This window comes from Elaeis guineensis, chromosome 5 (assembly GCF_000442705.2).
Source record: "Elaeis guineensis isolate ETL-2024a chromosome 5, EG11, whole genome shotgun sequence".
Lineage (NCBI taxonomy): Eukaryota > Viridiplantae > Streptophyta > Magnoliopsida > Arecales > Arecaceae > Elaeis > Elaeis guineensis.
In genome coordinates, this window is record NC_025997.2 from 108,481,415 (window position 1) to 108,494,920 (window position 13,506).

General features: G+C 39.2%; 1 protein-coding gene across 1 annotated transcript in view; it reads right to left on the reverse strand.

Moving 5' to 3' along the window:
* LOC105045400 (isoleucine--tRNA ligase, cytoplasmic) overlaps positions 1-13,506 on the reverse strand; it is a 45,971-nt gene that overhangs the window by 8,733 nt on the left and 23,732 nt on the right. The window contains exons 9-18 of the mRNA XM_010923667.4: positions 11,699-11,857; positions 11,289-11,378; positions 9,621-9,754; positions 2,309-2,468; positions 2,076-2,159; positions 1,721-1,933; positions 1,504-1,629; positions 716-853; positions 504-607; positions 352-415 (exon numbers count right to left, since the gene is read on the reverse strand). Coding sequence (XP_010921969.1) covers positions 352-415; positions 504-607; positions 716-853; positions 1,504-1,629; positions 1,721-1,933; positions 2,076-2,159; positions 2,309-2,468; positions 9,621-9,754; positions 11,289-11,378; positions 11,699-11,857 — 1,272 coding nt within the window. The remainder of the gene's footprint in view (positions 1-351; positions 416-503; positions 608-715; positions 854-1,503; positions 1,630-1,720; positions 1,934-2,075; positions 2,160-2,308; positions 2,469-9,620; positions 9,755-11,288; positions 11,379-11,698; positions 11,858-13,506) is intronic.

Below are 13,506 nucleotides of genomic sequence, written 5' to 3' on the forward strand. Positions count from 1 at the left end.
ATCACAAGAGAAACAATTTTAGAGGACGTTACTAGAGTTAAAAAAACAATCTATTTAGTTTCTTAGATCAAGGCTATATGACACATGCTATATATTTTTATTATTACTGCCTGCTTTCTCGGTGCATACAAATGTGCATCTTCATCAAAGCCAAAAATAAGTTGGCTAATATGAAATCTAGACCTTTGAAAGAAAACAGACTATCATACATGACTGTTAAAGAAGAAATTTTACATACATCATCTTTAGAGAATAATAATGGCCCTATGTCCAAAAGTCAAAACAAAAGAGCAATTTAAAAGAAACAATGTTTAAATTTATGAAAAAAAAAGGGTTACTATTTCTACAAACCTCTCTTAGTTTCCCTGTGATGTCTTCAAGAAAGTCAGTATCAGGATGAACAACCACCATCTCTCTGAATTTTAGTAATTAAATAAAGGTCAGTCTTAAAACAAACAAAAGATGATTGATATTAGAGTAAATATGAGAACAAGCAATCATACTTAAGTGGTGTTTTAAGAGGCTTGTTATGACGCTCCCGAATGTTGCGGACAAGATCAATGACAGTCATCATCCTTGTAACACTTTGCTCAATGCGTTCCTCTCTCTGACAACGTTGCAGGATCATTGTTCAAACACATGATAAAATAAAGAGCAAAAATTTGACAGTGATAGATGAATAATTGACAGGAAGACTATGGAAGAGCATTATCACCTTCCCTCTTGTTGAAGGGAAACTACAGTAATGAATGCTTTCCTCAGATCCGACAGAAACCTTGCGCAAATTTTGATAAAGAACCTCGGTGAAGAATGGTGTAAATGGAGCCATTGCTTTACAAGTAGTTAAAAGCACCTGTTTCGCACAATCAGAGTCTAAGATCACTAAAGCTGGTTGCCTTGTAATATAACATGTTACACAAGAAGTGATCTTAAGGGTAAAGATGGAATGTCTTTGTAGCATACAAAACAAGCATCTAGAAAAACATAATCTACTAGAAAGATTAAACAAGAATGAAATGAACCAAGTTGGGTATTGGCATAGCACCTCCCATTGCTATTTGGTATGAAACATCATCAATCTAATTCATTACTGAGAAGCATTACATGACAGTGAGATTCATAAAGTTGTCTCAAGATCATATTATTGGATTTGATTGTACACAGCAACTGATGAGAACATGTCAAAGATCATATGCCTACAGATTGGCAACATTATTTTGGAAAATCATACTACACCATTAATGCTATTGGCAAAAAATCATCCTACCCATGTGTCAATGCAGTGTATCTAACAATGTAACAGATAATTTGTTATAACAGACTTGGGCAAATTTTTAAAGTAACATCCTCTGAAAAACAACAAATAAGACACCTCATAAGGCGCAGAAATCAATAGGAACAATTAGCAGGACATTGTACCATACATAAGTGTGGAAACGATTGCAAGCCATGAGTATGCATGTCCAAACAACACAGAGTAGAAAAGGGAGGAAAATTTCTTACATGATAAAGAGTCGAAAGAGAAATCCTGCCATCCTCCTCTCCAGTACGCCCCTTTAGCCTCTTACGGTTGAAACGCACATATATATTTGTAAGATTATCGATAAATTTTAGAAGATAAGGTACAACCTACAAAATGCATAAAATCAAAAGCATTAGCTAAAAAATAAAAGAGACATTGTATAACAGTCAATAATTTAACTAAGGTAAGCATTCAAACCGTGTACAACCGATATGCATCCATCTCTTGGCGAACAAAGTGAACAAGACTTTCGGTGGCAGAGTTAATCCACTGGTCAAGCACATTTGAAGATTTTTGAAGAGTATCATAATCAATAGGAACAAATGGTTCAAAACCCTCAACTTCCAGTCTTTTTGCATTTTGAACAAGAAACCTATATGCATTATACCATGGAAGGAAGACATCTTTCACCTGCTTGAACCAAAAGAATGGAAAAAAAAAACAGAGTAAATATCTGAAAATTTAAATAACAGATAGTGACAAGCATAGTAAAAGGCATGACAGTTTCATGAAAAGACTTGTAATGAAATGAAGAATATATGGCAACACTTACAACACCATATACGCCATCTTTCTTGAACCGCAAAGGTTCTGCACGCACTACTGGTGAATTTATGAGATATAATCGCAAAGCATCCTGTAAGAAACAAATGTAAAACTAATATAAACATAATCGCGAGAATAGAAATATTACCCCCAAGAATCAAGCAATGTGCAAGATGAAACAAAACAAATATAACTATAAACAATTCTTCTAAAAGTACTATGTTGCTGACATATGCATACCGCTCCATAATCACCTATGACTTCCATAGGTGAGGGATAATTCTTCAACCTTTTGCTCATTTTCTTCCCATCCTCAGCAAGGACAAGACCATTGCATATTAGATTCCTAAATGCAGGTTTTCCAAACAATGCAGTAGACAATACCATGAGAGTATAGAACCTGCAATATCACGCATAAATAAGTATCAAGATGTAACACATCATATGTCAATGCTTGAAGCACACCATTAATCTTGCACAGATTAAAATTTATCAATCCAGGCTTTTACAGAAACAACTGAAAATATCAATTTGAAAATATTGCACGTATGATTTGATAATAATGGCCGCAATATTGTGCATGTATATTTAACAATAATAACAACAATAATAGGAGAAGACCAATAAGCAAGAGAACATGCATGGAAACTTCAACCTTGCATGCTCACTGTTAATGGAGGTGATTGGCAACCAAGTGCATATACACCGCATATACACCACAATCTCAGGTATCTATATTTGTATAATCATTGTAGCAAACGAAAATCATACAGGGGAAAGAAGATGGATCACTTGAAGGGGATTTGGATCGCCTAGTGATGATTTCATGTGTAGTTAACCTCCATTAAAATACAATTTCTCTTTATTCTTCTCAAAAGACTACATAATTATTTAAAATTTTAATAGAGGTGCTTGACTCACTAAAATATGCAAACTAGACATTCAATACTCTACAGAATCCCATCAAACCATGTCTTACGGAAATGGGATCAGCTCAAGCCATATCTTCTTATGAAATAACCGGGCCAAGATACATGATTATTGGAAAATAAATTACATCAGGAAAGGGAAAAGATAGATAATGTGACATCCCTGCTCCCTTAAACAACCTTCTTCCTCAAGCATTGTCAAAAACATCAACTGCCTACATGCAGTTATTAGCTTCATCCAGATTGCTTCAATTAATGCCAATGTTCCAAATGTTGATGTCCGGAGCTAAACTTTTCAATCATTCTTAAACCATAGCCCTTTCTTCCTTGGTGCATACTTGCAAATGTCAAATTCTTTACAGGAAGTGCACAATCCTTACACAACTTCCTCTTGAGGACAAGCCAAGAAAAATGCTAGTTGAAGAGTTATTGCTTACCACCGCGGTGGTAGCCCGCGCGGAACAGGCCTTGGCATCTACTCTGCGCGTCACAGGTTCGAGGCTATGTGCAGTCCATTAAATGAGAGGATTTATCCCCGATGCCTGTGCAGATGGGGGCAGATGCGGCATCTGGTCTGCCGTGTGCTGAGGTGGGGCTGGGGGTGATGTACTCACCCGACTCGGGGCCTCCCCTCGGACGTGGTGGGGAGAGGATTGCGCTTATTGCTTCCTGCATCGAACATTCACTCAGCGGGTTGGGAGCCCTCATGGTCATACCTAGAGGGGGTAGCTACGCTGGTTGTCCCCCCCCCTCCCCCCCACCCCATTTATCTTACCAAAAAAAAAAAGAGTTATTGCTTGAAGGACCTTCCAACCTTGATTTCATCTTGGAGACTTGCAACAAAAAATTCAGGTAACCAATTGGCGACTCTCCCTCAAATTGTGTTTGGTATTCCGAAAGAATTCCAGATTGGTGCAGCTTTGAATGCTCTTTGGGTGATCTTCAACTTGCATGGTCAAGATGACCAAATTACGTATAAAAACTGCAGTGAACTGTGGCAAAAATAGTCCTGTCACAATTCCCTATATCCACTGTAACCATGGGATGGCATCCCCAAGGAATGCAAGCCCAAGATACCATGTGATCCTTTGGAATGTTATTGACTTCCTTGAATTGTTCTGCTTAGAAAAGCCATCCTTAAAGATCCTGGCCATCAAAGTTTGGAAACCTGATTCTCATCATACCAGTTTCAAGAGCCATTCCACCATCTCCTATTCCATGCTGGCCCTAGAAACTTGATAGATCTATTGATGGTGATTAGCTTGCAACGTTTTGGGATTGATGAAGGCTCGCCATGCACCAAGCATCTAAAATATCTAGTTTAAACCCTGGTCCACCAAGAACAAGGTTGACAAGAGGACTCTGTAAAAGTCTTAAAACACTATCAAACTGAAAAAAATGCAAACTAAACTAAAACTAGAGCTGGAAACTTGAAAATTTATTCTCTTTCATCAAGTTCTATGCTTTCGGTAACAAAGCTTGATCCTCTAACTTTGCTACATCAGAGGACCAACAAAATCTCTACATGGAAGGATGTGGAATTTTCACAGGCATCCCTCCCAGGCACCTATAGACCAAGCAGAGGACTAGGGGGATATGAGCAAAAAGGGAAGCATTGTGGGAGCCACAAACAGCTGTGGAGATGTGAGAGAGGGGTTGGGGGGCCATTGTCATGGTCAGAATTCAGCAGGAAAGGGGATTGAAGTGTTACATTCAGATCAATATGCTATTATCATCACCTCCAACATGAGCATCAATATGATTATGATATTCAAGAAATTGATGGCATGCACATACAAAACCATAGTGCACTATGGTAACATGCCTGATGACATCAACAGATTATCATGAATTGCTTACGAGTTCTGAAGAAGTAAATAACATTAACTCTATACATGCATCCATGTTATGCGTTCTGGTTTATGACGTCATATAAACCTGATTCTCCATATATTGGACAAGAGTAATTGATAAAAACCACTTGCATTCGAAATCATGATTTATGATGGCATGATGTTTAAGCATGTACAAACTATTTCCACTATTTCATTCATTTTGTTGAAGTAGATAGTGAGTTTACATAATTATCAGTAATATTATAAAATCTTAAAAAATTACATTGGTTTTTTTTTAGAAGTATGTTCCTTGGTTTTAGCTAGTCAAACGAAATTTTTCAGTTTTAAGCCTAGTCAAGCATTATTAGGAAGCAAATTTTTATTATTTGGAATTGCTAAAGTTACTGTAAACTTCATTACTAAGAAGCTCCAAAGTTCTTCCTGAGAGGGGCGGCAATCCATACCTGACACCAACCCAACTTGCAACCGATAAGACAAACAGCTTTGGGTTTTGGTTTAAAGTAATCAGGTTTGTGTCCTGAACAGGTCAGCCCATTTTACTTGTTTTATTAAAAAGGCCAGGTTCAAGTTAAGGGTCCTGACCTGTCTGACCCAGCTAGACTCGTTTAATATCTAAGTTGATTCAACCCTAGCCCATTAGTTCAACACCTGGCCCATTCAATGTTTACAAGAAGATGGTCTGGGGCAGCCAATCCCTCACAGTTTTGCCTCCGACAGTCCCACCTCTCTAGTCCCATTCCTCCCACATCCCGCTCCCAAAACCCTCGCATCCCAACTCACCTCTCAAAACCTTACCTCACCTCCCATTCCTCACAAAGCCTCTACAACCCCTCTCAAAACCCTTCAATTCCACTCAAATGCTCGCCTCTCAAATCCCATCCAGCGTTCGCCATACTGGGCCGAACCGCCCGATACGGTGCGTACCGAGCCGAAACGGCGCCTTACCGGTCCGGTTCGGCCCTTTTTTTCGGAAAACAACCCCGAATCGCACTGAACCGCCCGGTTCGGTACGGTTTGGGCCCATACCGCCCGGAACCGGGCGGTATGGTTCGGTTCGGCCTGAACCGAACCATACCGGCAGCCCCACGTCAAAATGTGGGGGGGGGGGGAGGGGGTGAGTGGGTCTTTTCATGTGGGGGGAGCCTGGTGCTTTAATTAGCACCCACACCGAAGAGTGTTCTCTGAGACTTCTCAGAAAACACCCCGTGGGCTACGAAGGTCTCAACGAACCGTTGAGACCTCCAAAAAAATTAGAAAAAGAAGGCAAAGTTCCATGAAATTGGAGTAGTTCGAGGAGAGGCTGATCTTTGGCCGGAGGTAAGATAATTATGTATTTTGTTAGTAAATATTTTATTTCTTTTATTTTTGTTGTTAGAAATAGGATAAAAATGAGGTAAAATGAAAATATGAGAAAATCATGCCAAAATCTTATGATTTTGGTATGATTTAATTTTATGTGATAGATCTTTGGAAAATCTACATGATGACACCAAAATTATTAATTTTTGTTAATTATATTTTTTAAAATATTTTTATCTATTTATTCATTTAAAAATTAATAAAAAATTAAATTTAATGAAAAAAAATTTAGAGTTTTGGAATCATGTTTAGAATGATTCAAGCTACTTAAATGGTAAATGAGTCGGTAGAGACCGTGGGGAGCCGATTTCATATAGACAACAGGCTCCTAGAGGTCGTCCAATACACGATGCAGCTGCAGACGATCTTGCACGTGGAGTAGGATCCATGGATGTATCTGCATCATCCTCGCATTATGGATTCTATTATCCGCAACCACCTTATCATCCATATGGATATGGTGCATCCGAGGCATCGTCTTCTAGTGGTTACTACCTCATGCAGTCTGGAGCATCTTATGGATCAGATTTTGCTACTGGCATATTTGGATGAGCTCCTCTGCAATCGTAACATCATCCCGAGGAACTTCTCAAAGCCAAAATTTTAGTGAGAGGTCTGAGATATCTTACAATCTAGAGAGATGCCTTATGGGATAAATATTCGAGAGTAGGGTGCAGCTTGGCTAGAGGACTGGACTGATGTCCCTCCAGACGACTATGTTGATGATCCAGATATCTACGAGCGTCACAGACACTCGACAAGAAATTAAATGCAGAATACATCTTGAGGTTCGTATATCAGTTATTGCACTTTGTACTTAAATATTTAGATACATTTTAATACATATTTTATATATTTTTTCTTTAATTTTAAGATGACATAGTTGAAATATAATATAAATAAATATATGTTTCAAATTTTGGATCAAGAGTCTTTGTATCGCTACCTAACTCAAAATTAAACCCAAATATGTCAAAATATGCAATTTAATACCATTTTGAGGTTGTATTTATCAATTATTAACTTCAACATCCACCAAAAAAAAATTGAAAACCAAAAAAAATTGGGTACCGATATCGAACCGGTACGCTGACGCATACCGTGAGTCGGTACGGTATGATACCGTACCAGTCCGGCATCGGTACGTCATCCGATACTGATACAGAAAACCTTGATCCCATCCCTCCCAAACCCTCACCTTCCAAACCCAACCAAAACCCTCACCTCCCAATCCCTTCCTCCAAGTATCCTCATTGAATCTCCTACTTCCTTATCATTCCCTTCCTCTCCTACTTGTTCGTTGGATCTCTAGAACCCACCTATGAGAGGATTTGCAAGAGGACCGCCCATGATGATCTCATTGCCTTTATATTTCAACCGGCACCCATGCCGATAGGCCAGCGATATAAAATGGTACTATGCCGTGTTGTTCCAGCACATACAGACAGAGAGACCAGAGGGGGAGAGAGAGGGGGGGAGAGGGGGAGAGAGAGGCCAAGAGAGGGAGGCTCTAGCACTGTGTAATAAGATCTCCACCCTTATTTCATTTAGAGAGAGAGAGCACAAGGGAGAGAGAGGGAGAGAAAGGAAGGGTGAGGAAGAGGGAGTGGAAGAGCGAGGTGGGGGGGAGAGAGAGAGAGATAAGCCAAGAGAGCGAGAGGGAGAGGGCTTTTGAGCCTCTCCTCCAGCAATGGATAATAGGGGCTCCATCCCCTTTATATTTTTTTGAATTTTTTTTTAAGTCAACAGTGATCGTGGAGTTCACCTTTTCTTTTTGAAGTTTTTCAAGTGAAGTTAGCGGCATCTTTTGACTTAAAAATTTTTCAAAAAACAATATAAAAGGGATGGACGAGAGTGGGCTCAAAAGCCCTCTCCCTCTCTCTCTCTTTCCCCTCAGTCACCCTCTCTCTCTCCCTCCCTTCTTTTTCTCCCCCTCTCCCTCCCTCCCTTCTATTTCCTCTCTCTGTCCTCTCCCCCTCCCTCATCATTGTCTCAAAATTTTGGGTGGAACCATGCCAATCAACCCACAGGGCCAATACAATATGGCACACCATGAGCTAGGCCGTTCGGGGTGGCATGGCAAACTCTGGTTTATTTCCTTTGGTTTCCCACCACACCTTCCCCACTGGCTGCACCACTTGGCCCTACCAATCTGACATCTAGAGTAAAGATTAGGTCTTTTCCAAGATGGGAATCAACTTGAGGTATGCTACCAGTCAAATCCAATAGATTCTAGAATTAGGGTTTGGGAAAAAGGGAATTTAGAGTTAGAGACATAAAGGGGAAAGAACATATTAGAGCAATCAAACCCCACCCAATCTGTTTATTAAAAAGATCATGCATGTTGGGTTGGGTTACTTGCCTAATAGACAAATCAAGTTCAGATCATAATGTTAAACAGCTCAAGGGTTTATATCTTTTTCATCCTGAGCTATATCTAAACCAACCTGCATCTGAACCGACCTATATCTGACCCAATTGCCATCTCTACTTGCTGACATATATGAATTGGATCAAGGATTCAAGTCTCTGCGAGACACCAAGACAGGGTACCATCCCATGTCTTGAAACAGAGCCGTCTCATTAGCGTCCTAACATTCCGATTAGGATGTCTTGGGACATCTCCTATCCCAAGTGTCGGGACGGGGCAGGATAGTAGCGCATCCGTTCCATGAAAAAATCGATACAGCCCCACATCCCATGAGATTTAAAACCTTGGATTAGATATTGATACTTGGCTTGGTTCAACAAAACACATTATTATTGCTAAACAAATTACAATACAAGAAAATTTTGAACCACAGTTCGCCCATAAAGCTCCAGACCAACCATCCTTCCACATCACAGTATAAAAGCTAGATAGTTGGCCATAATCAACAATCTAGCAAGTAAATAAGTGGAAAATCATAAAATGCTAACAATTAATTAATTTAATTGTCAATTTTTTATAATTTAACAAAATTGTTCATTACTAGAAAAATTGAGAGCAAAAATAGTGCTGTGTCTGTGATCGTGTATAAAAGCCACAACACTCGGAATCATCTAAGTAACAGCTTCTGATACAACTCAAAACTAAGCAAAAGGCCATACAGAGGGGAACTATCGAAACACAGATAAGGCACATTATAAGGAACTAAGGAACCAGACAAATTTTCAAATTCATTAATTTAGGACTAAGAAACCAGGATCTTAGAAAAATGTGAGAATAATAAATACAACCTGCAGAAACTACTGCAGTAAAAGATGAAATAGAAGACTTGCAACGACATAGATGCCGCTGCAGTAAAAGATGAAATAGAAGACTTGCAACGACATAGATGACAAAGGGAACCATGACAGACACTTAAAATCATTACCCCTATTGGAAATAGATTTCTTATGTCAAACTTGAAGGGAAAAGAAACCAACCATCCACGAGTCTGGTCAAGGCCCTCAGCCACAAAATGTCCAGGAAAATTCTTTTCAAAGAGTTCAGCATTCTCAAATGGATAATGAATATATGCATACGGCATGGAGCCACTCTCAAACCAGCAATCAAATACCTGAAAAGGCACAAGCAGCCATTTCTTGTATCAATCTACTCCTGATTAAAAAAAATAAGAGGGATAAATCAAATGACAAAAAAAAAATAATACACATAACCATAACCAAACATTTATTAGCTCTTGTCCCATATATAGACATCAGCTTTATGATTCTCTGCACTCATTTTTATTAAGGGCTAATCTGGTGCTATTGGAAGCTTTTTAAAATCCTTTTTCATAATTTCTGATCTAGGTATTTAAAATTTAATGTGCTAGACTTACTTGTATATGCAAACCACTAAAAGGATGATTTTCAAATTATGCAGGAAAAACAAATTTTAGATGCTTTGAGAAATCACGGATAGAAAAAACAATGATCTCAGCTGATATCCATCCAGCATTGAGGGATTGCTACAAATCATGATAAATGAAACAAAGAAGGCTACCAAATTATACAGCAAAGGGCACCGTGAAGCTATGTTCAATGTGTTCAAGATCCATTTCTTTCACCAAGAATGTTGCCATAAGATGAGCATCAAAGCTACAGTTACACTTAATCCATGATGGGAGCATATATAAGAGCATCACAAAAATACATGTTATGACTTAAATGAGAACCTACCACAAGAAAACCTGGGTGGCCACACATGTTGTTACCAATTTCATGAAAATCGTAAAAGATCTACTTAATGCAAATTGTGCAAAATTAAATTTGCAAAAGGTAAATAAGTAGCCTATCCTCAGTTCTCATAAAGAAATAATCAAATGAGTTCATGTGGTATCAGATGGCATCAAAAGTAAAATGTACAATGAATTCTGGAAGTAATGCAGGAGACATTGTAGCAAATGATACTTTAATCCACAAAATGGAAAGGAAGAGGAGGGGAATATTAACTACAATATAACTTAGAATCAAAGTGTATAAGCAGATATAAATATCAATAAACTCACTACAGGAACCCCTCTCACAAGAGCGGCAATATGTGAAACAAACAAAGATTCAACATACTATACAGCACCTGAATGAAGCGGGTCAAGTTTGCTCCTCCTTTTGTCTTTGTCAAAAATAAAAAATAAAAAACCATGCCGCGAGACCATGGTTCTGGACTAAGCCCTACTAGCAGAACTTTTAAATCAGAAGTTTCAGTGGAAAGAGAAGTTTCATTTTTAAAATGGTTGATTGTCTATATATTACATCTCTTGAATGTTACCCCTGGGCATACCATTTTCAAGAACTGCACATTGATCAAGAATTTCCAACATTTACACATGCAGACAACAATGATTCTTTGTCATTCATTAAAGAAATATTTTTCATTGTATCTCTACTAACCACCTTCATTCACCACCACTGATTAACAGAGAACTTTGAACAAAAAGGGACCTGTAAGGAACTTTCTAGTTTTAAAAGATTATCTCATAGTGATTTCTCAAAGTGGTATACTGAAATGCTCTCCTGATCTGAGTCTGGAAGCTTGCCTTTGGAGTTCACATTAACTGTTAACAGAGATGGTACGATGCCACTAGAAATTCTAAGGTTCAAGAAACTCACATCCTCAACACGGCGAAGCACACCATACTCAGGACCACGACCATCAGGAATTGTAATATGATCAATAAAGTGACGATGAAGATCTGTAACCTGAACCAAAAGCAATAAAGATTGGTATGATATAGATATCCATGTACAAAAAATCAAGTACACAACCTGAAAAGTGAAACACTAGAAAGGAGAAAGATGAAACACAGAATATAATTTAACATCAAAAATATACTTCGATTTTCAATTTTTTTTTTTTGTGACAGAACAAACAAAAGATACAAAGAAAATTATGTTGAGCTTCCAGATATATCAAACTTATGTAAATCAAGCTGGCACATTTACCTTAACATGCCGCTTCAAATCAAGAAACTTGAAGGGGGAACAATGAAACACAAAATCAAACGTACGTAAGGACAAACCTTAACATCAGACTTCTCTTCAAGTTCACCGATGGAACCAATAACAACTTTCTCCTTACCATCCTCACTTATCCATACAGGAAGAGGAGTACCCCAGAATCTACTTCTACTAACAGCCCAATCTCTAGCATTTTCCAGCCAATTGTGAAAGCGTTTTTCCTGCAGTCAAGTTCTCAGGGTAAGGAAACATAAATACATAGAAATTGCAATATATATTGTGCATGCAAAAAGCAAACAGAAAGGCACAATCCTTGTAGCATTGAAAATGGAAAAGATATCTGACTTCAAATCTGCTTCAAACCACTTAGGTTATCAGGTAAATGAATACATGATCATGACTATAACAAACACATGCTATCACATTCTTTTGCTTTTCTGGTGATTATCCCAACTATTGACCATAATGTGAACCATGTTCTATCATGGAAGATAACCGATGTGCTGTTGCATTATTCAGGGACAAGCCAAACTTAAGTACCATCCTCCTTCAGGAAAGAAGGGTAAGCAGCACCTAACACCTTCCCTCACACTAAATAAGGCACCTATGATGTCCATATTTCATTAATTTATAGGAGAAATTAGAGTAAATATGGATAGTTTCAAAAAATTAAGGTACTTTTCCAACAATGTAAGAATTTCTCAAAAAATAAGTATGTCGCAGTGGCACAGTTCTCTTATGGTGCTAGGACACAGACATACAGGAAGCTAATACATGTGTTAACAACGGATAATGGGAGAGGCTAATACAGCAAAGATTAACTCACTAGATGGATCAAGATTTGCTGAACCAAACCGAACCAAACAGTTTGGGGTGTACAGAACAGAACCGATCTCTAACTAGAATGATTCGCCTCATCAAAACAGTTTAAGAGGCGTTCGAGGGTTTGTGCCTTTCCAATCTTGTTCGCTTTTATTTCTTCGTCTCCAGCATCCCCTTACACTCATCTCGCCCTCGCAGACCGACACTTATATAGTTGCTCCCAGGTAAGCCCCCCTTCCCTCTGTGTCTCCCTCCCCCTCTCTCTCCATATCAATCCGTAACTAGGACGATTTATCTCATCAAAATGGTTTAAGAGGCATTTGAGGGTTTTTGCCTTTCCATTCTCGTTCGCTCTTGTTTCTTCATCTCCAGCATCCCCTTGCACTTGTCTCACCCTCACCAACTGACACCGATACAGGTCGCCCCAAGGTATGCTCCCCCCCCGCACCCCCCCCCCCCCATTCTTCCCCCTCCTTCTCCCTCTTGCCTGATGCAGTCCAACAAGGGATCCTCAACACCATCGTCTTCTTCTTGAGCACAATCTAGGCATCCGCCACCACATCTCTGCCCTCCAAATCTGAGGGGTTTCTTCTTGCTGGTGTCCCAATCCCTCCCTCTCCTTTCCCCTCTCCCTCTCCTCCTCCTCCCCCCCACCCCCCAACACCCCCTTTTTAACTATTTCAATACACTCTGGCATAGTGTAATACAGACTCATACCATACTATATTGACAACCGACCGGTACATATCACAATATCAGTTCAGCGAAGATTGAGATGGACGATCTGCATTTACCACCAACGCTGATCTAGTATGATAATTTGGTTCCAATAGAGCTAATTATCCAGCAACAAGATAGGGCCAAGGATTAAGATCCCAGTTGTGCCAAGTGGCAATGAAGCAGCATGTATCATGTCTATGACTTCTTAGCTTGTCACATAGCCATGTCCCAAGTTGTGTCCAAAGCATGTCAAGCACTAGCATGGCATGAGGCCTATGATGCCAACGCCAGGTTGTAATAGCAGAGCAATGCATCGCTTTAACTCGGG